General features: G+C 35.2%; 6 protein-coding genes across 9 annotated transcripts; 4 read left to right on the top strand and 2 right to left on the bottom strand.

The window, feature by feature from the left end:
- Window positions 1-782: 782 nt before the first annotated feature.
- On the top strand, window positions 783-9,370 carry LOC109178180 (1,4-alpha-glucan-branching enzyme 3, chloroplastic/amyloplastic). Its single transcript, XM_019327751.1, has 21 exons — window positions 783-1,247; window positions 1,381-1,452; window positions 1,676-1,740; window positions 2,232-2,915; window positions 3,056-3,228; window positions 3,593-3,682; window positions 3,831-3,906; window positions 4,584-4,691; window positions 4,770-4,860; window positions 4,932-5,033; window positions 5,348-5,450; window positions 6,212-6,349; window positions 6,470-6,541; window positions 6,704-6,808; window positions 7,280-7,357; window positions 7,486-7,593; window positions 7,700-7,780; window positions 8,011-8,115; window positions 8,471-8,556; window positions 8,659-8,713; window positions 8,816-9,370. Exons 1-21 carry the CDS (start codon window positions 913-915, stop codon window positions 8,846-8,848), a joined length of 2,760 nt encoding a protein of 919 aa, XP_019183296.1. The 5' UTR covers window positions 783-912; the 3' UTR covers window positions 8,849-9,370.
- Window positions 3,501-15,445, top strand: LOC109178184 (cell differentiation protein RCD1 homolog). 3 transcript variants are annotated; one of them, XM_019327768.1, is made up of 11 exons: window positions 3,501-3,512; window positions 11,436-11,688; window positions 12,492-12,563; window positions 12,668-12,757; window positions 12,904-12,946; window positions 13,309-13,415; window positions 13,964-14,059; window positions 14,309-14,499; window positions 14,601-14,673; window positions 14,762-14,891; window positions 15,012-15,445. In XM_019327768.1, exons 2-10 carry the CDS (start codon window positions 11,497-11,499, stop codon window positions 14,867-14,869), a joined length of 972 nt encoding a protein of 323 aa, XP_019183313.1. In that variant the 5' UTR covers window positions 3,501-3,512; window positions 11,436-11,496; the 3' UTR covers window positions 14,870-14,891; window positions 15,012-15,445. The 3 variants fall into 3 exon arrangements, with proteins under 3 accessions (XP_019183313.1, XP_019183312.1, XP_019183314.1); XM_019327767.1 differs by lacking the exon at window positions 3,501-3,512 and having other exon boundaries at window positions 11,393-11,688; XM_019327769.1 differs by lacking the exon at window positions 3,501-3,512 and having other exon boundaries at window positions 11,393-11,688; window positions 15,036-15,445.
- Window positions 15,446-15,609: 164 nt separating this feature from the next.
- On the bottom strand, window positions 15,610-17,648 carry LOC109178186 (uncharacterized membrane protein YuiD-like). 2 transcript variants are annotated; one of them, XM_019327770.1, is made up of 5 exons: window positions 17,267-17,648; window positions 16,936-17,092; window positions 16,626-16,676; window positions 16,292-16,384; window positions 15,610-15,890 (listed from the first exon to the last, which is right to left on the bottom strand). In XM_019327770.1, exons 1-5 carry the CDS (start codon window positions 17,410-17,412, stop codon window positions 15,831-15,833), a joined length of 507 nt encoding a protein of 168 aa, XP_019183315.1. In that variant the 5' UTR covers window positions 17,413-17,648; the 3' UTR covers window positions 15,610-15,830. The 2 variants fall into 2 exon arrangements, with proteins under 2 accessions (XP_019183315.1, XP_019183316.1); XM_019327771.1 differs by lacking the exon at window positions 16,626-16,676.
- Window positions 17,649-19,187: 1,539 nt separating this feature from the next.
- LOC109178188 lies at window positions 19,188-19,904 on the top strand. The gene is made up of 3 exons (XM_019327774.1): window positions 19,188-19,288; window positions 19,360-19,636; window positions 19,726-19,904. Exons 1-2 carry the CDS (start codon window positions 19,205-19,207, stop codon window positions 19,627-19,629), a joined length of 354 nt encoding a protein of 117 aa, XP_019183319.1. The 5' UTR covers window positions 19,188-19,204; the 3' UTR covers window positions 19,630-19,636; window positions 19,726-19,904.
- A 129-nt stretch (window positions 19,905-20,033) lies between these two features.
- On the bottom strand, window positions 20,034-21,007 carry LOC109178103 (small ubiquitin-related modifier 1-like). Its single transcript, XM_019327633.1, has 3 exons — window positions 20,854-21,007; window positions 20,245-20,394; window positions 20,034-20,103 (listed from the first exon to the last, which is right to left on the bottom strand). Exons 1-3 carry the CDS (start codon window positions 20,950-20,952, stop codon window positions 20,038-20,040), a joined length of 315 nt encoding a protein of 104 aa, XP_019183178.1. The 5' UTR covers window positions 20,953-21,007; the 3' UTR covers window positions 20,034-20,037.
- Window positions 21,008-22,452: 1,445 nt separating this feature from the next.
- On the top strand, window positions 22,453-23,771 carry LOC109178339 (ethylene-responsive transcription factor 3-like). Its single transcript, XM_019327976.1, has one exon. The coding sequence runs from the start codon at window positions 22,757-22,759 to the stop codon at window positions 23,450-23,452; it is 696 nt and encodes a 231-aa protein (XP_019183521.1). The 5' UTR covers window positions 22,453-22,756; the 3' UTR covers window positions 23,453-23,771.
- Window positions 23,772-24,350: the final 579 nt, after the last annotated feature.

The raw sequence follows: 24,350 nt of genomic DNA on the forward strand, positions 1-24,350 counted from the left end.
ATTGTTGGTTTTTTAAGTTCAGTGGCCTAATTGTTTTATTGTGTGCAGTTCGATGGCCTATTTGACCCTTATTCTTATTCCTATATCTATTTACATCATTTACAAGCATTATTAAATATATAATTGATTTATATTACATTTATTACAAGTATTAATTAATACAATTAATTATATCTTTATATCAATATTAATTCAAAGTTTATTTATTATATAAAGTACATAAACTAATAAATTATATATTTTATAAACTTTATAACTTAATAGTTTATATTATAATTACAAAATAAAAAATATTACATGTAAAATATATTAGTATTAAATATAAATTAAATAAATTATAATTACATATTAAAAATTAAAATCTAATTTTATATTTGTATATACATATTTATATATATAAATATACATATTTGTTCACCATGGTTAATGTGGTTGATTGGAAATGATTTTGGCTACTAACTTTGAGGTCATGGGTTCAATTCTTAAGTAATAAATATTTTAATAATATAATTTTTTTTAAAAAAATAATAATAAACGGGCTGATGGGATGGTCCGTTTAGCCCGTCAGCCCGTCCTACATAGATTAGATTGGAAAAATTCCAATCCGTGGGAAAATGGATCGACCCGTCTCATCCCGTTTCCAGTTGAACCCGAGACGGGCCAGCTCATATGGACCGAGTTAGCCCGTTTTGACAGCTCTACATTCTAGGGCTAATTTGACCTTATTCCAACGTTTTTCAATTAAAAAAAAGAAAAGGAAAAAACAGGAAGTTGATTTTTACAGACGATTTCGAAAGAAGGCGCCGAAGTGAGTCGGCTTTCCAGCAAAGGTACCCGCCTCTTATCAGAAACGCATTGTTACAGACTTACAGTTCCATAGCTCACTCTAGAGCTTACAGTTCACATCTAACTATGCAATCAATCACAAACGCCGCTGCAATTCATCTCTCAAACAATGCTATCTTCAACCATCGTCTCAACTCCCAATTTCAGAGAAGCAATAGCAAAACTCATCCCCAATTTGTACTGATTCAAAGCCATGGCAGAATCCTTAATCGAGTTGCCCTTCGCACTAGGGGGAAGTGGAGGTGCTCTGCGGCCGAGCAGCCTCAGCCACAAGGGCAGAAACAACGGCCACCGAAGCAGAAAAGGAACCGGTCCGACGACGAAAACGGAATTGACCCAGTTGGGTTCCTCTCCAAATACGCCATTACCAACAAAGCTTTTGCTCAGTTTTTACGTGAAAGGTTGTTTTTGCACGGTTAAAGTTCGATATCTTTGTTGTACTGTCTTTGGTGTCCGGGAGCTTTAATTGAGTGTGTGTAATTATTTTCATCGCTTTTGATTCCCTTCTTGTTGTTTGTAATGAACCGTGCTCAGGCATAAATTACTGAAGGACTTGAAAGACGAGATTCTTAATCGTCACCTCAATCTCAAGGAGATGGCTTCCGGGTCAGTTTAAAGGGGTTTATGTTGGGTTTTGTGCATGTATATAGTGTGTGCTTGTTAAGCATGTTTTCGTTCTTTTGTTTGATTGTGTAGTTGGGTTTCGATATAACTATGACTCTTTATATAGCACAGAGCCACAGGGATTATTTGTCAAATTGTCTGTTGAAAGTGTGTTTTTTATTTTTCTGGTAAAAAATGTTAACGATTCTTGACATCCTATTTCCAGATTTGATATGATGGGTATGCACCGGAATCCGCAGCATCGAGTGGATTTCTTGGAGTGGGCTCCAGGTTACACATAACTCTTAGAATTAAGTATTCTTAATGTTCACGGTTGACTAGGATGGAAACCTTAATAAATCTAAGAAAAGGACCTTGTTCCTTTTTACAAGAAGTTCTTTTTCAAATGCAACTTATTCATCATCTCACAAGCTGGCATTCTGAAATTTGCTTACCCTGGATTTGTGTTCTACTCAGTGTTCATAGTTTACAGAACAGACATTTAGAAAATATTATGTGTATTTGGTTCTTTTGTTCTAATTTGCATGATTCTTTAAATGGACTAGCTGGTGTTCCCTTCAACAGATTATTCACAAATATAAAGAAGGATAAATATTTTTTCATGACATTTTGGTTCTTGAATTAGTAGACCATGAAATGGTTTGGGTATTCCCTCCCATTAAAAAGAATTTGGTTTGTCAATACTTCTAGCATTGCATTCTATGGAATGAATATAGCATTTTTTTGCTGGTCATATGGAATGCTGATTGTTTCCATTTTAGGTGCTCGCTATTGTGCAATTGTTGGCGATTTTAATGGATGGTCACCAACTGAAAATTGTGCCAGAGAGGGTCATTTTGGCCATGATGATTATGGATATTGGCTTATTATACTTGATGATAAATTACGTCCTGGAGAAGAAGCAGACACAATCTATTTTCAACAGTACAATTATGTGGATGACTATGATAAAGGTGATAGTGTTACTGCAGAAGAGATGTTCAAAAAAGCAAATGATGAATATTGGGAACCTGGTGAAGACCAGTACGGTAAATCACGTTTTGAGATTGCAGCTAAGTTGTTTGAGCAAATATTTGGGCCAAATGGACCTCAAACAGAAGAAGAACTTGAGGAAATTAGACCTGATCCTGATCCAGAGAAAAGATATAAAGCTTGGCAAGAGCAACATAAGAATGATCCTCCTAGCAATTTACCACCTCTTGATGTAATTGACAGTGGAAAAGAGTATGATATTTTCAATATTGTGAGTGATCCAGTAAGTCGAGAAAAATTTCGTGCAAAGAGTCCTCCTATTGCTTATTGGCTGGAGAGTAGGAAAGGAAGGAAAGCATGGCTGAAGAAATATACTCCTGGAATACCACATGGAAGCAAATATAGGGTGTACTTTAACACTCCAGATGGGCCTTTGGAACGGGTTCCTGCCTGGGCTACTTATGTGGCTGTAGGTAACATATTTCTACCTGTTGTTACTTGCATATTTCACATTTTAGATTGTTTTTGGTTTTAGTGAATGATTGTGCCCCTTTTGGTTCCTATCAATTCAATTCTGAAGCTTCAATTAACCGCAATAATCTTTGATATGCAGATGCAGTTGGGAACCAGGCTTTTGCTGTCCATTGGGAACCACCTCCTGAGTCCGTATACAAGTGGAAACATAAGCTTCCACCCAAACCAAAATCTTTGCGTATTTATGAATGTCATGTCGGGATAGCTGGCCAGGAACAAAAAATTTCATCGTTCAGTGATTTCATCAACAAGGTGACACTTGTAATTTTGCAGTGTTTTCTCTGGGAAATTTATCTAGATTTTTATTAACTACTCCGTATTTATTTGACCTGCTCAATAAATTTAGCTCTTTATTTCAACTTTAGAAACTTCAGATTCATTTTCATTCAACAAAAAGTTCATTTACCAGGAAAAAAATGATACTTTTTTCCTGGCAGAAGTATTCTACTATTCTCCATCTTAATAACAGGTCCCACCCCACTCCCACCCCCACATCATCCACCCCTTCTTTACAATGTATTTTATTTTATTATCAAGTGTGCAATATAACTTTGTCTTTCTCTAACTTCTTGATGAAGTGAGCAGATGCCAAAGTAATTTTTGGTTGTAATTCTAGGTCCTTCCACATGTAAAAGAAGCTGGATACAATGCAATTCAGTTCATTGGAGTAGTTGAGCACAAAGATTATTTTACTGTTGGATATAGAGTATGTCACTCCTCACGGACCTCACCCCTTTAATTCTACATGGTTTCTGAATTTGGAGTATTATTATTTTTCTCCTGATAAATCATTAGGAAGTGACACAAGGTATGGTGTCTAATTTTATTATTTCACCTTTTATCATAATGGGCAGGTGACAAATTTTTTTGCTGTTAGTAGCCGTTTTGGCACTCCAGAGGATTTCAAACACTTGGTTGATGAAGCACATAGTAAGACTTGAACTGCTAAGCGATTATTTCTTGTTTCTGTTGCCAATTACATAGCTTTGATAGTTTGGTTCCCTAATGGATCATCTAAAGATTGACATGCCTGGTATGATAGTGTGGTTCATAGCAAGATGATCTGTCTTCCTGAATTTGTTATGATGCATGGAAATCATTCCATTGGTAAAAAAGAATGCATTTCAATCATTATTGCTTGTTTGATCACTTGATTGATGGTAGGGTCTGTATGTCATGGAGAATTCGTCTTAAATATATCTTTATTTATTTGCTCACTGATTGATTATCTCCTTTCCACTTGGGCCTCTTGAAACATCTGTACTGGAGTATGACCAGTAGACAGCTATGAGTTATTGAATATGTTTTCAGCGCTTAACTTCTTAGATTGCACCCATCATCTAAGTGTGTGTCAGGAAAAAGATACAGATAAGAGAAACCAAAATTTAGCTAGTAGCGCTCATATTCTGCCTTGATCTCTTCTAAATACTCACATTAAACTTTACCTCACTGTTATGCCCTCTCAGGATGACAATGAAACACAGAGTATTAGGTGGCATTGCAAAAGCTATTTAATGATAACATAGTGACCAAACGCTTGTTCTTTCAGTTTCTTTTTCATATTTCTTGTTATATAGGTTTGTTACTTATTGCTATGCTTTTAATAGGATTAGGACTGCTGGTTTTCTTGGACATTGTCCATTCCTATGCAGCAGCAGATGAAATGGTTGGATTATCACGGTTTGATGGAACAAATGACTGCTTTTTCCATACTGGTATACACTTCAGTTGCTTTACAAGATTATCCAGTATTTTTGGATGAAGTTCATTTTTTTTTCCTCCTGGATTAATAGGTAAACGAGGGCATCATAAATTTTGGGGTACGAGAATGTTCAAATATGGAGATACTGATGTTCTGCACTTCCTTCTTTCAAATTTGAATTGGTAAATATTTGTGCTTTGGGTGCTGTTTGATGCTTGATTGCTTGTGGAAATAATGTAATGATGTTTTGCAGGTGGGTGGAGGAGTATCATGTTGATGGTTTCCATTTTCATTCACTTCCATCAATGTTGTATACACACAATGGATTTGCATCATTTACTGGTGACCTTGAGGAGTAAGACTTCCAAAAATGCTACTTTCAGACTTTTGTTATGTAACTGCAGTTCATACAAGTAAAATGTTTTCCTAAAATGAATTCCTTGTTTAAATCGAAAGTCATGCCAAACCTTTTCATATAGGACACTGCTTAAAAACTTATTCAGTGTATATAAGACTTAATCCAAATTCAAATTGTTAACTTTTTCCATTTGATGGAACCAAAAACTATACCAGAGTAATTTCATTTTAAAAACCTTGTACTGTTACTTTTTCCTTTGTTTCAACTTATATCTTTTCCCCCTTTTCCGGGGTGGTTAATTATTTATGCAGGTACTGTAACCAATATGTGGACAAGGATGCCTTGCTGTACCTCATATTGGCTAATGAGATCTTGCATGCACTTCATCCTAGTATAATCACTATAGCAGAGGATGTAAGTAATCTTTAGCCTTTCTGTGAATACTTAATGTCTTAATATATCTTTTCTGGATTGAGATGGATCCACTTCAAATGGCCATCGCATAAATATTTATTTATTTTTTTCTATTCAATTTTATGGCCTGCCTTCAATTCTTCTCGAAATGACTTTGTACTATGTGGCCCTTATTCCTCCTTAGGTGCAACATTTCTCTTGAGGCCTTTATCTTTTCATTATTTTTTTGGGGGGTAAATAGCACTTTGGTCCCCCCGGTTGTAGGAAAATAGTCAACTCGATTCCTCAATTATACACATCACCCCCCATTCTGTCATTGAGTTGTTCATATTGTGGTAAAATTAGTTCTTGTGGTGATGAAAATGTTAATTTCGGTTAAATGCTCAAAAAATCCTAAATTTTTAAGATTATTTTTGTAAATTTTCAGCATTCTTCTCTCTAATACAAGTATACAACCAATTTTGATGATTAAAAAGCATAGACCAATAAATGGCCAGATAAGAATACTGCAAAATCGCAAAATAACCCTGAAAAGTTGGGGATTTTGAATATTTAACCGTCAAAATTAATGTTTTTGTCACCGTGAGGACTAATTTTGCCACAACGCTGACAATTTATGGACCAAAGGTGGTGCCACATATAATTGAGGGATTGAATTGACTAATTTGCCCACAATTGGGGGTCCAAAAGCACTCCCCCCCCCCCCCCCCCCCCCAATGTGCTCTTTTCTTCTCATTATGATGACCTGATTACTTGCTCAGGCAACACTTTATCCAGGACTATGTGAACCAACTTCTCAAGGTGGACTGGGGTTTGATTATTTTGTTAACCTTTCTGCCACAGAGATGTGGTTATCACTATTTGAGAAAAAGCCTGATCATCAATGGAAAATGAGTAAGGTTGTTGTTTTGTTTTTGTTTTTTTTTTGAGATTTGTTATATTAATTTTTGACTCAAGAATTGTGAGATTATAAGTTTATTCTTTGTATTATTTTCACTAATTAAACTATTAATTCTCAGATTGTTAGCACACTTGTGGGCAATAAACAAAATGCTGATAAGATGCTTTTGTATGCTGAAAACCATAACCAGGTTGTTTGCTATCCTTTATTAGTATTATCTTGAAAGTATCAAGTCTTGTCTTTCTTTTTTGTCATTTTCTTATTTTTGGTAAATATTTTGTTAACGCATCTCTCTCAATCTACCATCTATCATGTTTAAGTTAAAATCTCATTGTTGTTTTCTTGCGGCCAGTCCATATCTGGAGGACGCTCTTTTGCAGAAATATTATTTGGTGAATCTGTTAAGGACTCTTCTGTCTCACAAGAATCATTACTTAGAGGCTGCTCATTACATATGGTTGGTGCTTAACCCTTGTATCTGATTTTGTTTTTCTTCTGAAAACAAATATTGAAGACATGAAGAGTTGTAGAAGACACAAAATCCTCTGAAAAATATCAAACGCTTAAGTTGATTAAATTTCGTCTAGGACAACCTTACATTGTGTTAATGTGTGAAAAGGGGGATAGAAAGAGTGGGAAGCTAGAAGAGTAGTATGAGGTATTTTGCATCCCATTATATATTTATAAGCGAGTAAATGGGGCAATGGAACCTACTTTCTGCTAGAATAAAAACTAGCGAAATATGCCTAATTTGTTGATTATGTCTTTGAAATCTTCTTTAAAGTTAACAACTTCTCTAATAAACTTGGAGGCATTAACAATACGTGCCATGTGACCAATCAGTTTCCTATTTTTGTCTTAAATTCAATTTTCAATATTTTTTGGCATTTGTAAATATATTAATCAATTATTTATTATCTTGCATAAGATGATTAGGTTAATAACTTTCACAATCGGTGGTCCGGCTTATTTAAATTTCATGGGCAATGAATTTGGACACCCTCAGGTTAGTTACAGTTTCTTATTGTGCTTATGATATTTTATTTATGTAGATTGGTATTTGGTAACACCCTATATACATATGAATAAGTTTTTTTTTTTTTTTTTAAAAAATTTTAATTTTCCTTGAGCCAGAGGGTCGAGTTTCCAATGCCAAGCAACAATTACTCATTTTCACTAGCAAACCGTCGCTGGGATCTCTTAGCAGATGAAGTCCATAACCAGTTGTTTTCCTTTGATAAGGTGATTGACCAAACATCAATTAACTTCTACACATACTCTTTCACATTTTCCGTAAGAAATTGACAGCTTCTGCTTCCATTCTAAACACTTCTTTTTTTGGTTCTAGGATATGATGCACTTGGATAAAAATGAAAGGGTGCTTTCAAGAGGCCTTCCTAACATCCACCATGTCAATGACACAATGATGGTATGGTTGTCTATAACCGACTCTATATCTTCTGCTAATCAAATGCTTTGGATTATTATATGAAGGAATAGTCTAATTTGAACATTTTTCCTTGTTTTCTAAATCGCAAAATTATTACAAATTTGAAATTAATGGTTGCATTTTCAAAATTTCCTAGGAAAGTTGAAAATTGGAGATGGTAAATGATATCTGTAACTAAAGTAGCCCTCGACTTCTGTATAATGGAACAGGTGATATCTTACTTAAGGGGTCCTTTTCTGTTTGTGTTCAATTTCCATCCTATGGATTCATATGAAAGATACAGCATAGGCGTAGAAGAAGCCGGAGAGTATAAAGTAAGTTGTATTTCTTCCTTTTCTTTTCTTTAATTATTAGCTTTTGTGTTTTTTGTTTGGCTGTGCTCCTCTAGGTGCATTTTCCTAGATAGAGGGTAAGCTTTACTTGGTTATCGTGGATGTGTGTAAACTTGTATGATGTCTGCATACATAAATTGAAATACGATTTTAAGAAAGATTTCCATGTTCTCTCTTTTCCCATTGGAGTTATATTTGAATCCTGAAAGCACTAACTAAAGCCCCTTTTTGGAGAAGATAGCATGTTGTACAACCAAGGCTTGTGTATATATATGATCAATGAATGAATTCATTATAGGTATTTACAATCTCTACTCATACTCGATAACATAAATAGGTAATCTTGAACACTGATGAAAACAAGTATGGTGGGCGAGGATTGATTGGCCATGAGCAGTATGTCCAAAGAACCTGCAATCGTAGGTAAAGGGCATATCACTCTTTTATGCTTTGTTCTGCAGTTAAAATTTTCTTGACATCATGTTCGGTTTCTGTTCATGGTTCTCATCACAATCGTCTTTCCAGAGTTGACGGAATGAGATTCTGCTTGGAAGTGCCTCTACCAAGTAGAAGCGCTCAGGTCAGTAATTTTCTTGAGATGCACGAGGCTTTTTCAGTTTCTTGAAAATGAGCCCATCTAAGGGATCCCGGGCAAGCTTGTAATCGCTCTTATCGTTAACAGGTTTACAAGTTGACACGGATTCTGAGAGTGTAGTCGTGGATTCTGAGGCTGATCAGCCAAAACGCTTCATGTCAGTTAATGAGTCGACGTGCTGCATACCATTCAGAAGAAAGGCGAGCCTAAGCCATCTGTTCAGGCTGTTCCTTGATCCTTCATCAACAGCTTTGAAGGTGAGAATCATGGGTAAATGCAGCAACAAATTCTTTGTATCATTGCAATAGCTGCATTCCCTAAATGGTATTGGAGGTGGCCAGATTTTGATTCCCCTCTTCCTCAACACCTAAGTGGCTAAGTTTCAGAAATAAAATGCAGAAAATTCTGTGCCTAGAGCCTGTAATCTCTACTCATCCTTGAAAATTTTATGATGTCAAAAGGGCACTGCGTAAATGGAAAGTAATTTTTTTTTATTAATTGTGATGATAATATATTTGGATTACCAACATCATATATTATGTAATCATAAAATTATCATTGTATCATACTACAGGGTATTGATGTATTGCCCTTGCACTCTAATCCACTTAACAAATTCCAAAGACAAGTACTGTTGTTCTATTCCGTTTTACTCATTGCTTTCCTTTACTACATTCTAACACTTGTCATCTTTTAATATTTTAAAATGTGAAATTAGAATATTGAGTTAATTTCAGCACATATCCTTTGAGTATCGTGATTTTTCACATTTGGTTCTCATCTTTTAATTTGGACAAATGTGACACTTGATTATCAAAATCTTTCTACCATTAGTCCTTTCGTCATCTTAGTGTTAATTAGCCGTGAAGTTTATGGGTAAAATCGTCATTTTGTTGTCGGGCTATCTTATGATGATCATGGAGGGCAGTTTTGCCCAAATGAAGATGTCCCAAAAGGGGAATACCATTTGGGTCAGGAGGGAGTTTTTTTTTGATGTTCAGCAACTCACGGAGAAGATAGACAACGATGGCTACTGCTATGGTTGTCCATATCCAAACCATTGTTGCAGTGATATGAAACCTTTTCAGTTTACAGAATTTGTGTTCTTCATATCACTGTGGAGAATGAAGAGGGAGAAGAAACTTAAGCACCGAAAGTACAATTTTACCCCTGAACTTCACAGCTAACTAACACTAAGATGACGGAAGGATTAATGGTGGAAAGATTTTGATAGTCAAGTGTCATATTTGTCCAAATTAAAAGACGATGACCAAATGTGGAAAATCACTATACTCGGAGGACCTTTGCTGAAATTAACTCTTGGAATATTATATAATTGTTCAAATTTTTTGAATCTCATTTACTCAATTTTATAATTTAAAATTATAATCTAAGAAAAAATTACCACATTGATAATGTAAATAACATGATCGGGTACGTACAATGTTCGAAAAGTATAGTCCCTACTCGTACGTCTATCTCTTTTCCCGTCCTTTCTATCTCTAGTGCTATATGAGAGGTATTTATAGAGGTTGGGAAAGTTACATGCTAGATTTTCAATATGTTATTCATATGGTGTCCAAATTTTGGATAGTTAGGTCGGTACTCGGTAGTGCCAAGTATATAAAGATGTCTTATACAATTGATTAGACTTGATAAGGGCCTGAATTTTTCAGGTGGCAAATTAGCAAAGTCACATGTAAGTTAAGGCCAAGTGAACTTCTCCTGTCGTTGATCTTCTTCTTGATTCTTGAATGTCGGTCAGTATAAATCAACACAGGTCAATTTAGATCGATGTCATACTGTAACCTATCATATACTAATTGACATTAGTACTAATTATATTAAACACAAATTAAAGCAATAATTTAAAAAAAAATAATTTTATTTGTGTTATCAATATTAATGGATACTTCAAAAATTTTCATTATAATATCATTATATTATAAAGTTTTTAACTTTACTGGTATTTTCACCTGTGCGAGTGCGATGCACGAAATGAATTTGTTATATTATATAAAAATATTAGCCATGTTAAGTTTTAATTGGAGTTTGAAATTTAGTAAATTTAACATAGAATTAACAGAGAATTATAAAACTAATAATGGAGAATATAATTTTTAACGGGAAAATGAATAATATAATATTGTTGAATAGAAATATGAATTTTAATATTGTTGTATTGCTAATATTATGTTTGACTATTTTACTACTTAATCATCCATTCGCATATATTCAAATATTATATATATGTTATAATAATGATAAAAATTAACAATAATTATAATATATGTTGCTTCCTATTTTTAGTATTTGTACCGTCAGATTTATTTGTCACGCACGGAGTATTATTGTACATTTGTACTATTGTATTACAAATAAGAATTTTGATATAGAATTATAGGATGAATAGAAAAGTAGAAAAAAATATATTCTATTAATAATTATATTACATTATTTTATAATATTAAAATAAGAATTTTAATGTAGAAATTATACTACGAATAGGAAAGTAAAAAATAACATATTAAAATAGATATATAGTATAGATAGATAGATAGATAAATAGATATAATAAATATTAGAATGAGAATTTTAATATAAAATTATAGTATGAATAGGAAATAGAAAACAAACATATTAAAATCACCGTTTTTGGGTTTGTTTCCCCAATCAGTTGTCGTGCCCAAAATAGAAAATCAAGCAGAAGAAAACCTAATAGTTATTGGAGTGAAATTGCTAGAAGAATTCCAGTGGTGCTGTCGTAGATGGCTAATCTCCCTCAGAGTCTCTCGATTAACGCCGCCGCCTTCGGTGGAGGTCCTGCCTCTGCCTCCTCCTCCTCCGCCGCAGTCGGACCTCAGCCCAACAAAGACCGTAAAATGCAATCCGCTGAGCAGCTTGTGCTAGATCTTAGCAATCCTGATCTCCGTGAAAACGCTCTTCTTGAACTCTCCAAGGTCCGTAGAAAGAAATATTAAACCTTCTGGCAATAGAATTCACCTGCTTTTAGTGGACAATCTGTACATGTTATTTTATTTTTTTATTTTTAAGTAAATGCTTGGGCGTTAATTTTTGCACGATTTACTGATTTCACATTTAAAATCGGCAGATGACAGTTAATATATATTGAATTAGCATGAGCTCATTTCTTGTTTCTGTAACTAATTGAGTTTTTTTTTTTCTTTCTTTCTTTTTCTGTTGAGAAAAGATGAAGATGCTTTGATAACTGTATCTTTTCTTTGTTTAAGAAACCCTTGTTTTTCTTACTCCTAAAGTTGATCTTCTAACCTTAAAACCTGGTAAAGTTTTAAACTTTTAATTTTCAGTAACCAATTTTTTAAGCAAAGAAGTATAGGCATATTAACTCGGGATATTTCAGATAAAATGTTGTCAGTTGATATGGTTTCTATACTTCTGGAAACTTCTACCTTCAGAATTAGAAGGGTTAATTTCTATGCTTTGCAACTTGATAAAGTTCTAATGTTTATTGACAAATTTTTAAGCAACAAAGTATGGGGATATTAGCATGGCATTCTTCTGAAATATAGGAGTTTATTTGAGATTAAAATATTTTCTTTTTTGGCAGTCTATTATTTCAAAAGTTTATGTGCTGTGGTAGCAACAGTAATTGTTTTTTCTTTTTTTAATTTTATACATTACAGAGTATTAAGTAAGCTAGTAATAACATAATTTTGTTTATTGATAATAATTAGTTTCACCTAACAGGCATTTCTTTCCCCAATTTTTTTCTTTTTTATAGAAGAGAGAATTATTTCAAGATCTGGCCCCATTACTATGGAATTCGTTTGGTACTATTGCCGCACTGTTGCAGGTATTCTCCAAGGATTTCTCAGTTGATTCTAGAATTCTTGAGTGCCTATGGATGCCTTAATTATTTATATTTTGCTTTATGCTTCTATCTGAACATGCTTGCAGGAAATTGTCTCCATCTACCCTGTTTTGTCACCACCAAACCTGACTCCAGCACAATCAAATAGAGTTTGTAATGCACTTGCTCTTCTTCAGGTATAAAATTTCCCAGGAATGTTGTCTGAAAGTTAGTAGTTACATTGTGGGATTATGGAGTTTGCACACATTATACCCTATTCTACAATAATTGTTTTGATCCTTTTATGTCTGAATTTAACCAGCCATCCTATCATCTTTTGCAGTGTGTGGCCTCTCACCCAGACACCAGAATGCTATTTCTTAATGGTAAGAATTTTTCTTCTCTGAATTGGTAAAGGATTTCTTGGTTTCACGGTTCTTGTTGACTTTTGAGTGTATGAGTATGTGAGGAGGAGAATCGTGGAGCATACAACCCAACTTCAGTTGAAACTTTTTGTGTTTACTTAGGTTAACTTGTTTTATCTATAACTGAAATGTGATCTATATTTGAACATCGTCAAGACAAAAAGATGGACCATATATTACTGTTTTGCTTTAGTATTTATTTATCTTTATGAATGTATAAGAGTGCCATTGTTCGGTTGCCAATATATCACATTGGAGTGGTGCTTCAAATTTCTCATGAAATTTATTTGAGCTGCTTCTTAATGGTCTCTCCTGTTTTGCAGCCCATATTCCTCTCTATTTGTATCCTTTTCTTAATACAACAAGCAAATCAAGACCTTTCGAATATCTTAGGCTTACTAGCTTAGGTGTCATTGGTGCCCTTGTGAAGGTAATTGTTTCTGTATCTTGTGCAATACTCTTCTCTATGGCATGCTATTGTCTATGTATTCATTGTACATCATGATGGGGAAAAGTGCATGTGTACATATGTATACACACACCTATATGAGCAAATGCTGTGTGGTACACAGGAAGACAAAAATATAGGAAATTATGTAATAGAGAGCTGACTAGATGATAAAACAAGTTGGATATATTTACCAGTGATCTAGTAATCAATAAACTTCTGCATTAAAACTGTTATATTATTCATTGTTCTGGAAAAATCTTGGTGGAATATAATGCATCGGTTTACACTTGAAACATAGTAAATATACTTAATAAGATGAATATATTTTGTTTTATATTTAGTTCAAACTTTTAATGATTTAATTACTTAAATGTCATTATTGTGATGGTCCGTCATTGCACTTTATATAAAATAATAATAATAGTTGAAATATTTAAAAATATAATACCCATTTTATTTGAGAAATAACTCATGGTCAAAATTATTTTCAAAATAAGGATATAATCTTTTTGCTTGGATCTTTTCAGGTGGATGACAGTGATGTTATCAATTTTCTCCTGTCCACAGAAATAATTCCCCTGTGCCTGCGCACAATGGAGATGGGGAGTGAACTGTCAAAAACAGTAAGTAATTTCTCTTTGACTTGCATGCACAAACGAAATGAGCCAAGTACATTACTTTCATATTTGGACTTTCCGTTATGTGGCTAATGTAATGTATGGTATCTTATTTAACACCCACCTCAATGACAAATGTAGCATATTACCCTTTCAAGAATTCACAATTTTAAGTTTTTATATGTTCACTTTCCATGGACAGTTTTGTAATAATAATATGAATATGTTATCTGACTAAAGGACTGGTGCTAATAGGTTGCGACATTCATTGTGCAAAAGATCCTTCTAGATGATATGGGCCTTGATTATATATGTACCACAGCGGAGCGGTTCTTTGCCGTAGGCCGGGTGCTGGGAAATATGGTGACTGCCCTTGCTGAGCAGCCTTCATCTAGATTGCTGAAGCATATAATTCGTTGCTACCTTCGATTGTCTGATAATCCAAGGCTCGTCTTCTATTCCCTCAACTTTTCAAATTTCCTGGCCTTAGTCCTTTCCCTTTTTCTATTGTTTACTAATGAAGACCATATTTATTTTGTCGCTGCAGAGCTTGTGATGCACTTAGAAGTTGTCTACCAGATCTGCTTAGGGATGCCACTGCCTTCAGTAGCTGTCTTCGAGTATGTATAGTTTGCAGTTATCTTTACTACATCCCTGATTTATCTTTTCCTTTTTGATTAACATTTTTATTCTTTTCTATTGTGTCAGGAGGACCCGACTACTCGGAGGTGGCTACAACAGTTACTTCACAACGTGCAAATTCCAAGAGTTCCCCTACAAGCAGGGGGAGGATTTGATCATATGATGGTGAACTAAATTGACAAGATTCTACCTCGTGGTATGTCTCTAACTGGGCTTTTACTTAGCTATATCTCTTTGCTACTCAAACGGTTAATTGGAAACTTATGTTCAGCTATATATGTTAGTCTCGATTCTTAATTTTGAAATTGGTGTGCAGAATTCAACATCTGTGATTGTGAAGTGACTTGATTCCAGAAAACCCGTTGAGTCAATACAATATTTATTCTTTTGTTGCTTTCGATTGATGATGGAATTGGATAGCCAAGTGTGGAATGTGCAGTGACCTACATGGTGGCAGTGTGGAAAAATGTCGGATACTGTAATTAGTAGTCTGATGATCCTGTTGTTATGTGCTGCTTGTGTTACCCCTTCCTTGTAGATTAGAGCCATACACGAGCTTATGTTTCTCCGTAGATTAGCCATACGAAGTTGATAGTCGATGTGGTTGTCAGTCTGTTATATACGTCGTGTGGAATTTTTTTTTATTTTTTTTGTATTTTCTCCCTTAGAACTCAAGTAAATAGGATGAATCTTACCATCATCATGTTCTCATGCTCACCTTTAATTATGTAAGAGTCTTTCATAGTAAAACACATTGCATATTTAGTCAAGTTTTACGTTGGGCGCTTTTATAAGCATTTTCAAAGCTGAAATTATCACTGGCACTTGCCCCTTGAGTCGTAAGTTTTTAATATGTATACGCAACAAGCCAACAGCGTTCTTAAAAGAATTGTTATATGAAATTCAATGAAGATTACAACGACAGATTTAGCTGCAACTGTGCTACCTTCCCCAAAGGAGGAAGAAACTACCTAATTTCATAAGAATTATAATTTGTACAGTTATCAGAAGCCCAAATTGCTCAAGACTCTTCTTCTATGAAATTATAATACACTTCACCTGGGAAATGAGCTTGAACTTCACGCTATGATACTGGTGTATTTGCAAAGGAATGAATGAATGCTGATTCTGCATCCTAGGTTGACCATTTCATTAGATATGCAACTACACATCCCAGCAAAGCACCAGCAAGAACCTAGACCAACATAGAGATGACTATCATGGGCCAGAGGACGGGTTCGTTGGGTTCAGGATATAGTACAACGAAATCGGAAAACTTGAATCATCAAACATAAAGATAACTACAAAAAAAGCGGGTCACTTCTTAGAACCAATGATCAATCAATCTAACACGTTAGGAAATGAGTAAAATGAGAGTACATGTAATGCAACTCATTTTGTCAACTTCGCATAGAATTCCAATGAATCATTCAGATAACAAAATATTAGTGCACCATTTTATAGTGTCCTTTCAAGACTTGAGAGTTGAGAAATGGGAAATATGCAGAGGGTTAGGATGACACTGACACTAAAGCTTAATAAATTTTCAAAGGAAAGAAAGATTGATAAAAAGGATATTAACATTATCAATCATACCTGAAGAGGTGTGTGACCAAGGGAATCTCTCAGAGGTCTAATGCTAGACACAGGATGTTCAGGCGGCAGTTCACATACAATTTGATTTAACAACTGCAAAAGAACATAAAAGTTCATCATGCATTCATAATATTTAACCAGAGTTCTTTTTCCAGAGTGATAATTTCGAAAGAGAGCTCTACAAGGACACACTACACTTGCAAGGGAAGAGAACTAAATCCAGAAAACAACTTAGGCCCTCAACAAACCTTCTCAAAACTCGTTTTTATAGTTTAATTAACACAGAGAATATGATGGAACACATTAAATAGAAGAATCAAGCTTGAGAATTTACTTCTGCTTGCCTACCAGCATGATGCCTAACACCAGTAGCATCATACATTACCTGTAACAAAAGAATACTGTTGGAATTCAACAAATTGGATCAAAGTTTCACGAAAATTGACCAAGATGCTATCTAAAGGGTTGATGTATAATTTGAATGTATGCAATAGTGTGTAAACCTTTAACAAAACCAAGCATAGAGGCAAGAAATCATTGATGTTGTACTTAGCAATGAAAAAAATTGTAAAAATTTACTACAATTCAGGAGCAAAAAAAATGCAAGTATAGAAGGAAGAAAATATAGTTTAGAAAGCACATACAATACATGCCAAAACCACTGCAATAGCAAATGCTGATCCTCCAGCTCCATCTTGAAATCCAATTACCGCTGCAAGGGCACTAACCGTTGCTGAATGTGAAGATGGCATTCCGCCGGAGCTAAGCATCTTTCCAGAATCCCATCTCTTCTCCTTATACCTGCCAACTCAAACTGCACCACGTTCAAATTAAGATCAAACAAGAAAGAAGAAATTAAAGGAAAAATGCTTTATAATAGCATTAACACGATCCTTGGCTCTTTCTCTTGCAACTAAACACTAATTACACGGCAATGGTGAAGGTTAGAGGCAAAGAGATAAGGCAAGGGCTTGCCAGGCGGTAAAAAACTTGAGAAACTGGGCGAGAGCGCAGGAGAGGAGAGCGGTGACCAGGGTGAGGTTAGAGAGCGTAACGGACGGTTGCACGGAGTAGGATCGTAGGGTTGACGACGCATCTCCCGCCGTAATCACCTCGTTCATTGTTGATAGATTCGAGAAAGAAAGGAATTGCGCGGGTAGATCAAGGTTGAAATGATCGAGAAGCTGAAAGTTACGTTGTTTGCTTTATCCAGAATTAGAAGGTCGTTTAATCCGTTGAGTTGACGAGGACGGCCACTCGCCGGCTGCCGCCAAAATCGGAGATGGTAATTTCGGTCGGAGGCGTCACAACCCCGTTTTCCCGCCGGTTATCTCTTCCATTATTTTGGTTTTCGTCTTTTATCATCTCCTTCATTAATGAAGGTGTTTGGTAAATAGGTTAATGTAGTTGATTAGTGATAATATTAATTGATTGTAAAAAATATTTGATAAATTATCTATTAGTGATAGCTATGTAAAATAATTTATTTTTTTTTTATTAGAAAAGAAGGGGATACCTACCTACACCTACATCGAGACTCAAATTCTAAATCTCTCACATAGAGGAGCAACCAGATACCAATGGATCAAAAGGTGAGAGACTCTGTGCTTCATTAGGTTGAGAAAGTATATTTAAACAGATACTACAATGTATCAGTAGCATTCAAAAAAGAAAAAAAAATCAAACTAATAAACTTTTAACCGTTTAAAACAATAAGTTGTTAAAAAAAAAAAAGAAGAAGAAAATGGTCAAATAGGCTTTAAACTTTAAAAAAATTTAATTAAACACTCAAATATGTCAAATTGGGTCAATGAAGCCCAAAAATCGATAAATAACCTGTTATTACAGGTCATTTTAATTCCAGTGACGGATTCCGGCCACCGGTGACAAATTCCGGCGACCGACGACATTTTCCGACTGTCCGATCATCTTCCACCGAAGAAGACGACCGGAGCGGCGGCCGTCCGGTCGTCTTTGCCTGTGGAAGACGATCGGACGGCTGGAAAATGTCGCCAGTGGCCGGAATCTATCACCGGAATTGAAATGACCTGTTATAACTGGTCATTTATCGAGTTTTGGGCTTCATTGACCCAATTTGACATGTTTGAATGTTTAATTGAACTCTTTTAAAGTTTAGGGGCCTGATTGACCTTTGGGGTAAAGTTTAGAGGTCTATTTGATCATTTTCTCTAAAAAGAAATTAATTAATTAAAATATTGACTGTTTAACCAAATCAAACACATAATAGTGATCTGATCAAATAAATAAAAAATTGAATGATAAGTTAAGTATATTATAAAATAAGCTCTTAGTCAATAATTTTTCCAGTCATTCATAATGTAATTTATTAGACAAAGAATTTCACATTCAAATTTTACAATGTGAGAGGTTGTATGGTTGGATTGATCCATTTTTTTAACCAATCGTAAGCGGAATTAAGTACATAATTTATGTATGTGTAGGTATGTCTTTTAAAATAAGTGGTTGTAGTGCGAATGAATTTGAATAAGTTTTATATTAATAAAAATATTGATGTACTTAAATATTGGTGGTTGTAACGTCAATGACCTAGTAACATAAAATAAGAGATCATAAGTTTCAATTTGAGCCTCAATAAAAATTAAAAAAGTAATTATGAACAGATTTAATGCGACACAAAATCAAGTAATAAATTAATTGGTTAACAAAAAATTTAGAAGTAAATGTCTAATTAGATTTTATTTTATTCTGTACGTGCATGGGGGGCAATGAGGCAGCACTCAACAGTGCGCCACGTTTCCGCAGAAAATATAGTTAGCTGTACACCGCCGCCATGTTTTCTTTATTTTTCTTCCTCACAAAGCCATCGTTTCTTGATCTAAAACACCGCAGAGATTACAGTGGAAGATCTATCATATCAACAAGTGCACAACAATGGGCGGCGGCCACCTTCTGCATCTCTACAACTCCTCACGGGCGTCCATGATTAAGCGACTAACCGCTCACTTCCCAGTCTCTGTAAAGCTCAATCTCTGCTTCATCTCTTTCTTCTATCATTTAAAGCTTAATTACAGTGTTTTATCATGTAGCAGAGGTATGCGGTAGCATCGGATAGGGGAAACCACGGCGGCGTGGAAGAGAGAGCGCCTTCAACAGAAGACGAGTTCAGAAGAGCAGCGGAAGAGAAGAAACGCCAGGGATTCGCCAGCCAGACTTTGGAGAAGGCGGAAGACGGCGCAGGAGAGGCGGCGGAGAAAGAATCTGATTTTGAATCTGTGAAGGAGAGTTACAAGGACGCGCCGCCGAGAGGTAAGTTCCACAAGACTGGGGATGCTATTCCTCCAGAAAACGTGCCCTGAAAAGGAACCGAGTAATATACTGTTTTTCATATCTGTCAACCCACAAATCATCAATAAATGAAGTCTCAATCTGAAAAGGAACTGAGTAATATACTGTTCTTCAAGGTGGCAAGGCAAATTTGCAGATTTGGGATTTTCTTATATCCAGAAGTCTCAGAGCAAAGTAAAAGAGGGAAAGCTGAAATACTCAGTAGCTAGATGATACAAACTGTAAATAACAGCCATGAGAATCCAAAGGAAAGCATATATTAAAAGAGAAACAAGTAGCATAAAACATCTGATCATCATCCATTAGTATCATTATAGCCGCCTTGTATTACAAATTTACAATCCCTTCTTGGCAATGAAGGTTTGCCAAAAACTGTAGCATACAATTCAACTAAGGCATCTCAAACTCTCTCTCGATTGTTATGCAATAACACCTCCAGTCTGGTGCAACATTGCATCAATTTCATCCCCATCCTCCATCTCCAGCTGCAAGTGAAGAATTGGATATGATTCATACATATATTCTGGTGTTTAGAGAAGAAAGGTGGGAAATTAAAACTCTTTCCCCTTCCCATAAATTTTGGCAAAATCATAAGAGTATATAGTTGGGAGAAATAGCTAGCATACCTCATCAGGAGTCTGCTCTCCTCTAAGACGGCGACCATCAAACAAGAATGCAATAGAGTTCAAATCCACAGATTGTCTGACACAGTAAGCATTCATCAGCTTCTTCAGCTGTGTGCTTCTCTTGATCTTGAAAAATACTTCGTTTCCATCCTGCAAATGTTTGACATGTTTACACACTTTTGCCACCAAATTACCATGAAAAAATAGATAGCCTTGATGATATGCTCCATGAGAACAAATGTCTAGCGCAGAAACCACAAAGGAAATTTAATCAATGATCACCATTCTAGAGGTAGGCTAAGAAACTAATACAAAAATGGCATTATCAAGGGGGAAACAATCTAACAGATGAATAAGAACTTCAAACCAGCTAAGAAGGCAGCAGATGCATCATCGAGTTTAATCCTGAAAATATCTTTTACTAATATAATGTTGCCCTGCCCTGTCTAACATCTTAAGCTTAAGCAATCAACCATGGAGCAATCGTATTGAAAATCAACGTCGAAACAAACAAACAAACGCAGAGAAATTCCCAATCAGAAAACAGTCACTAAAAATGGAACTTCAGAGAAAATATTGAAGAAAAATAAACAAAAAATAAGGGGAGACCTGGCCCTTGACTTTGAGGTTGATTTGCACGCCAGACTGATCGAGGGGCTTCTTGTCCTCCTCCTGGTTAGTGAAACCGGCGTTGGTGACCGTCGACATTCCTTCCACACTTGCCGGACTGCCGCTGTTTCTTCCGATTCGACCTTGGTTCAGCGTTGTTGTACTTTTATGATACGCGTTTACTAGTCCCTCGGTCCACAGTCCACCCCAAGTCTATGCTACTTTATATTTTATGGAATTCATGAGAAAATTCTAAAGTGTATTTTAATAGAATATTATTTTGAAACTTTTTTCGAAATGATCAAAATTTATTATTCGAATAATAATTTTAAAAATACAATTATTTCTTTATATATATAATAATAATAATCCAATAACTCAATGACTTATTACAATATATATAATACTAATCCTCACCCAATACAAAAAAAATAAATAAATAAATAAATAAATAAATAAAAATATTACAAAATGTACAATTAAATTCAAATATTTACCGCATTCAAAAAAAAAAAAAATTCAAATATTTACCAGAGCAGCCCATACTGAATATGGATACAAGTATACAATAGTGAACTCTTGGGCTCTTGGCCCACAACCTAATGCCCTATTTATGGGATTATTATTTTATGGACCATAGTCTATACAACTATGTAAATTATAAATATTTTGTAAAAAAATATATTATTTGTGTATATAAAGTAATTATTTGGGTACGAAAAGTATATTATTTTATAAGTTTTATTACATGTACTCTCTCAATTTTACTTCCTGATATGGCGGCCAAGCTAGTTTTTCCATATGGGTCTCAATACAAGTGTCTAAATCAAGATTTTGTATGTAGAGTGAAAGTTGTGTCGGAGTAAAAGTTAGGAGTAGAAAATGTAAATACATATAACATTTTTCTTGTTTTATATACTATCAAATAATGTACATTCAGTACATAAAAAATGTACTTTATATTTATGGAAAATATATTATTTGAGTACTGAAAGTACATTATTTTGTATACTATCAAATAATGTATATTCAATAAACAAATATTGTACCTTTTTTTTAAAGAACAATATTGTACGTTTAGTATATTAAAAACGTACATTGTACTCATGGTCTACACAACTGTATAGATCATGATTCACGGAAAAATTTACCCTATTTATATAGAGTCATGTTTGATTATAATATAACTATAAAATTTAGAGAAGTTCATTGCATAAATGTATATAGTCTAACATATACCGATATACTACTATTACTTTTTGAATTTTTATTTTTATTTTTTTACAAATAACTTTACTCAAATTCAGTCGTCAACATGTACCTATTTTAGTACCCTAATTTTTACTAAACTCATTAATATTATATTTAAGTAAAATAAGAGAATAATTTTATTTTATTTTTTTTTGGAAAAAAGAATATGTTTTTTAAAAATATATATACTTATCATTTAAAAAAAAGAAGAAGAAGAAGAAGTTGTCTAGGCCTCTAATAAGATTATTGGCAGATTAGAGGGTAGAGGTGGGTGCATGTTTCCAAGTTGTAAAGAATTACCGAATTAAAATACTATTGCGTTTTCACAATTCCAAAAAGAAAAGGAAAAATAAAAATTAATTACCCAAAATACCCTCTATCTGACTCTCTCTCTCTCTCTCTCTCCCGCTGGCCCCCTCTCTCGATTCTTCACCCAAACCACCACACATAGTACTACAGTAGAGAGAGAAACTGAGGTAGAGAGAGGGAGGGGGAAAGAGAGAGAGATGGAGGAGGAGATTAAAGGATAAGATCTTCCCATAATCGTCATCTATCCCATGACGTTATTTGTTTGATTTATCTTCTTAGTAAACTAGATCTTCTCTACCCGTAGAGAAAAAGATCTGATTTTTTTGGTGCTTTGACTTGGACGATGCGGAGAGGCAGAGCACCTCCAGAGTTCAAGCAATCTCCGGAGGCGGCCGCCGCCGTCGGAGAAGCCAACGGATCTGGAGGATCTAAGGAGATTAGGTTCCGCGGAGTGAGAAAGAGACCGTGGGGGAAATTCGCGGCTGAGATCAGAGACCCTTGGAAGAAGACCCGTGTATGGCTCGGGACCTTCAACTCGGCAGAGGCTGCCGCTCGAGCCTATGACGCCGCCGCCCGGAATCTCCGCGGCCCTAAAGCCAAAACCAACTTCCCCTTGCCTGCTCCTTCTCATCTACCTCCTTATCACAACCTTCAGTTTAATCAGAGGCCAAACGCAAACGATTCCTTTGTCGATCAACAGATGTACATGCAGGAGCATCCTATTCTCTCCCAGAGGCCAACTTCCAGCGGCATGAGTAGTACAGTGGAGTCCTTCAGTGGGCCCAGGCCTCCTCGGCAGCAGACGGCGGCGGCGCTGCCTTCTCGCCGCCACCCCGTGTCACAGCCGGTGGTTCCAGATGATTGCCATAGCGACTGCGATTCTTCCTCTTCCGTTGTTGACGACATGGACTGTGAAAATATCGCCTCTTCGTCTTTCAGAAAGCCGTTGCCTTTCGACCTCAACCTGCCGCCGGCGGTGGAATACAACGTGGATGCTGAAGCCTATGAACTTCAATGCTGCACAGCTTTGTGTCTCTGACCGACTATCATGGTGATTCTTGGCTTCCGATTCCGAATCATTGTAACCAATTTGATCACCTAATTTTACTTTTTTTTATTTACAATTTCCTCTTTTAATGGTCCGGAAAAAAGCTTGGAAAAAAAGAAGAAAAAAGGATCATAATTAGAGCTAAGAGTCTAAGACTGAACTGTGATCATAAAAGTTCAGAACATCCGATGGTCTGTCTGTGATGAGTCTGCTGTTTGAAGTGGATTTACATGTTATTTTTAATTTACACCTCATATTTGGTGGTATGGGATAATCTTGGTGTTCTGATATTGATGTATGTTTTATCTGATTGTGATTTCTACTATGTGGCTGGTTGCTTCTTGATGAAAAACAACTCTATTCTCTGTTGGAATATTCAATTCGTATGTGTGCTCTTATGTTCTGATCCATATGTGATGTTACTCATGTCTATTGTTCTTCGTTCATGATATCTCTTACCCATAGTTTTGCATAAATCTTAAGATTTTATCAAATCAGTGTCGGTTCATAGTAACTGCATTCCCATTTGCCTGTTTGTTCTTACTTTCTTGTTCTTGATGTGGTGTATTAATTTATTCTTGTTGTTTTGTGTTGTGTTGTTTCTTAGCTTGAATACATCTTTGCACACTGCAGTCCGGATTTTTCTCATGTAATTAACGTGATATAATCTGATACTAATCATCTTTCTCGAGCTTGTGTACATAATGATTGCATTGATTTGTGTTGGCTTTTTATCAAAAAGCAAATTTGTCGTTTTTGTAACGAATCTCATTCTACATTGTCCGTAATAAGAAGTTTTGTTTTGACACGTGGGGCGATTCAGATTTCAGAGATTCTTGGAGATATTGTCTTAGCTTGATTGGCTCATACTGAATGTTTTGGTTAGTAG

The sequence above is a fragment of the Ipomoea nil genome, unplaced genomic scaffold (genome assembly GCF_001879475.1).
Source record: "Ipomoea nil cultivar Tokyo-kokei standard unplaced genomic scaffold, Asagao_1.1 scaffold0813, whole genome shotgun sequence".
NCBI classification, from domain to species: Eukaryota; Viridiplantae; Streptophyta; class Magnoliopsida; order Solanales; family Convolvulaceae; genus Ipomoea; species Ipomoea nil.

Coding starts and splice junctions, on each gene's coding strand:
- LOC109178180 (XM_019327751.1), top strand. CDS start 913: ATGCAATCAATCACAAACGCCGCTGCAATTCATCTCTCAAACAATGCT. Junction 7,358..7,485: donor ATGAATTTGGACACCCTCAG/GTTAGTTACAGT, acceptor TCCTTGAGCCAG/AGGGTCGAGTTTCCAATGCC. Junction 7,781..8,010: donor ATGTCAATGACACAATGATG/GTATGGTTGTCT, acceptor ATAATGGAACAG/GTGATATCTTACTTAAGGGG.
- LOC109178184 (XM_019327768.1), top strand. CDS start 11,497: ATGGCTAATCTCCCTCAGAGTCTCTCGATTAACGCCGCCGCCTTCGGT. Junction 12,758..12,903: donor ATGCACTTGCTCTTCTTCAG/GTATAAAATTTC, acceptor CATCTTTTGCAG/TGTGTGGCCTCTCACCCAGA. Junction 14,500..14,600: donor CGATTGTCTGATAATCCAAG/GCTCGTCTTCTA, acceptor TTGTCGCTGCAG/AGCTTGTGATGCACTTAGAA.
- LOC109178186 (XM_019327770.1), bottom strand. CDS start 17,412: ATGAACGAGGTGATTACGGCGGGAGATGCGTCGTCAACCCTACGATCC. Junction 17,093..17,266: donor CTCAAGTTTTTTACCGCCTG/GCAAGCCCTTGC, acceptor TTGAGTTGGCAG/GTATAAGGAGAAGAGATGGG. Junction 15,891..16,291: donor TTGGTCACACACCTCTTCAG/GTATGATTGATA, acceptor ATGTTGGTCTAG/GTTCTTGCTGGTGCTTTGCT.
- LOC109178188 (XM_019327774.1), top strand. CDS start 19,205: ATGGGCGGCGGCCACCTTCTGCATCTCTACAACTCCTCACGGGCGTCC. Junction 19,289..19,359: donor CCGCTCACTTCCCAGTCTCT/GTAAAGCTCAAT, acceptor TTTATCATGTAG/CAGAGGTATGCGGTAGCATC.
- LOC109178103 (XM_019327633.1), bottom strand. CDS start 20,952: ATGTCGACGGTCACCAACGCCGGTTTCACTAACCAGGAGGAGGACAAG. Junction 20,395..20,853: donor ACCTCAAAGTCAAGGGCCAG/GTCTCCCCTTAT, acceptor AAACATTTGCAG/GATGGAAACGAAGTATTTTT. Junction 20,104..20,244: donor GAGAGCAGACTCCTGATGAG/GTATGCTAGCTA, acceptor CTTCACTTGCAG/CTGGAGATGGAGGATGGGGA.
- LOC109178339 (XM_019327976.1), top strand. CDS start 22,757: ATGCGGAGAGGCAGAGCACCTCCAGAGTTCAAGCAATCTCCGGAGGCG.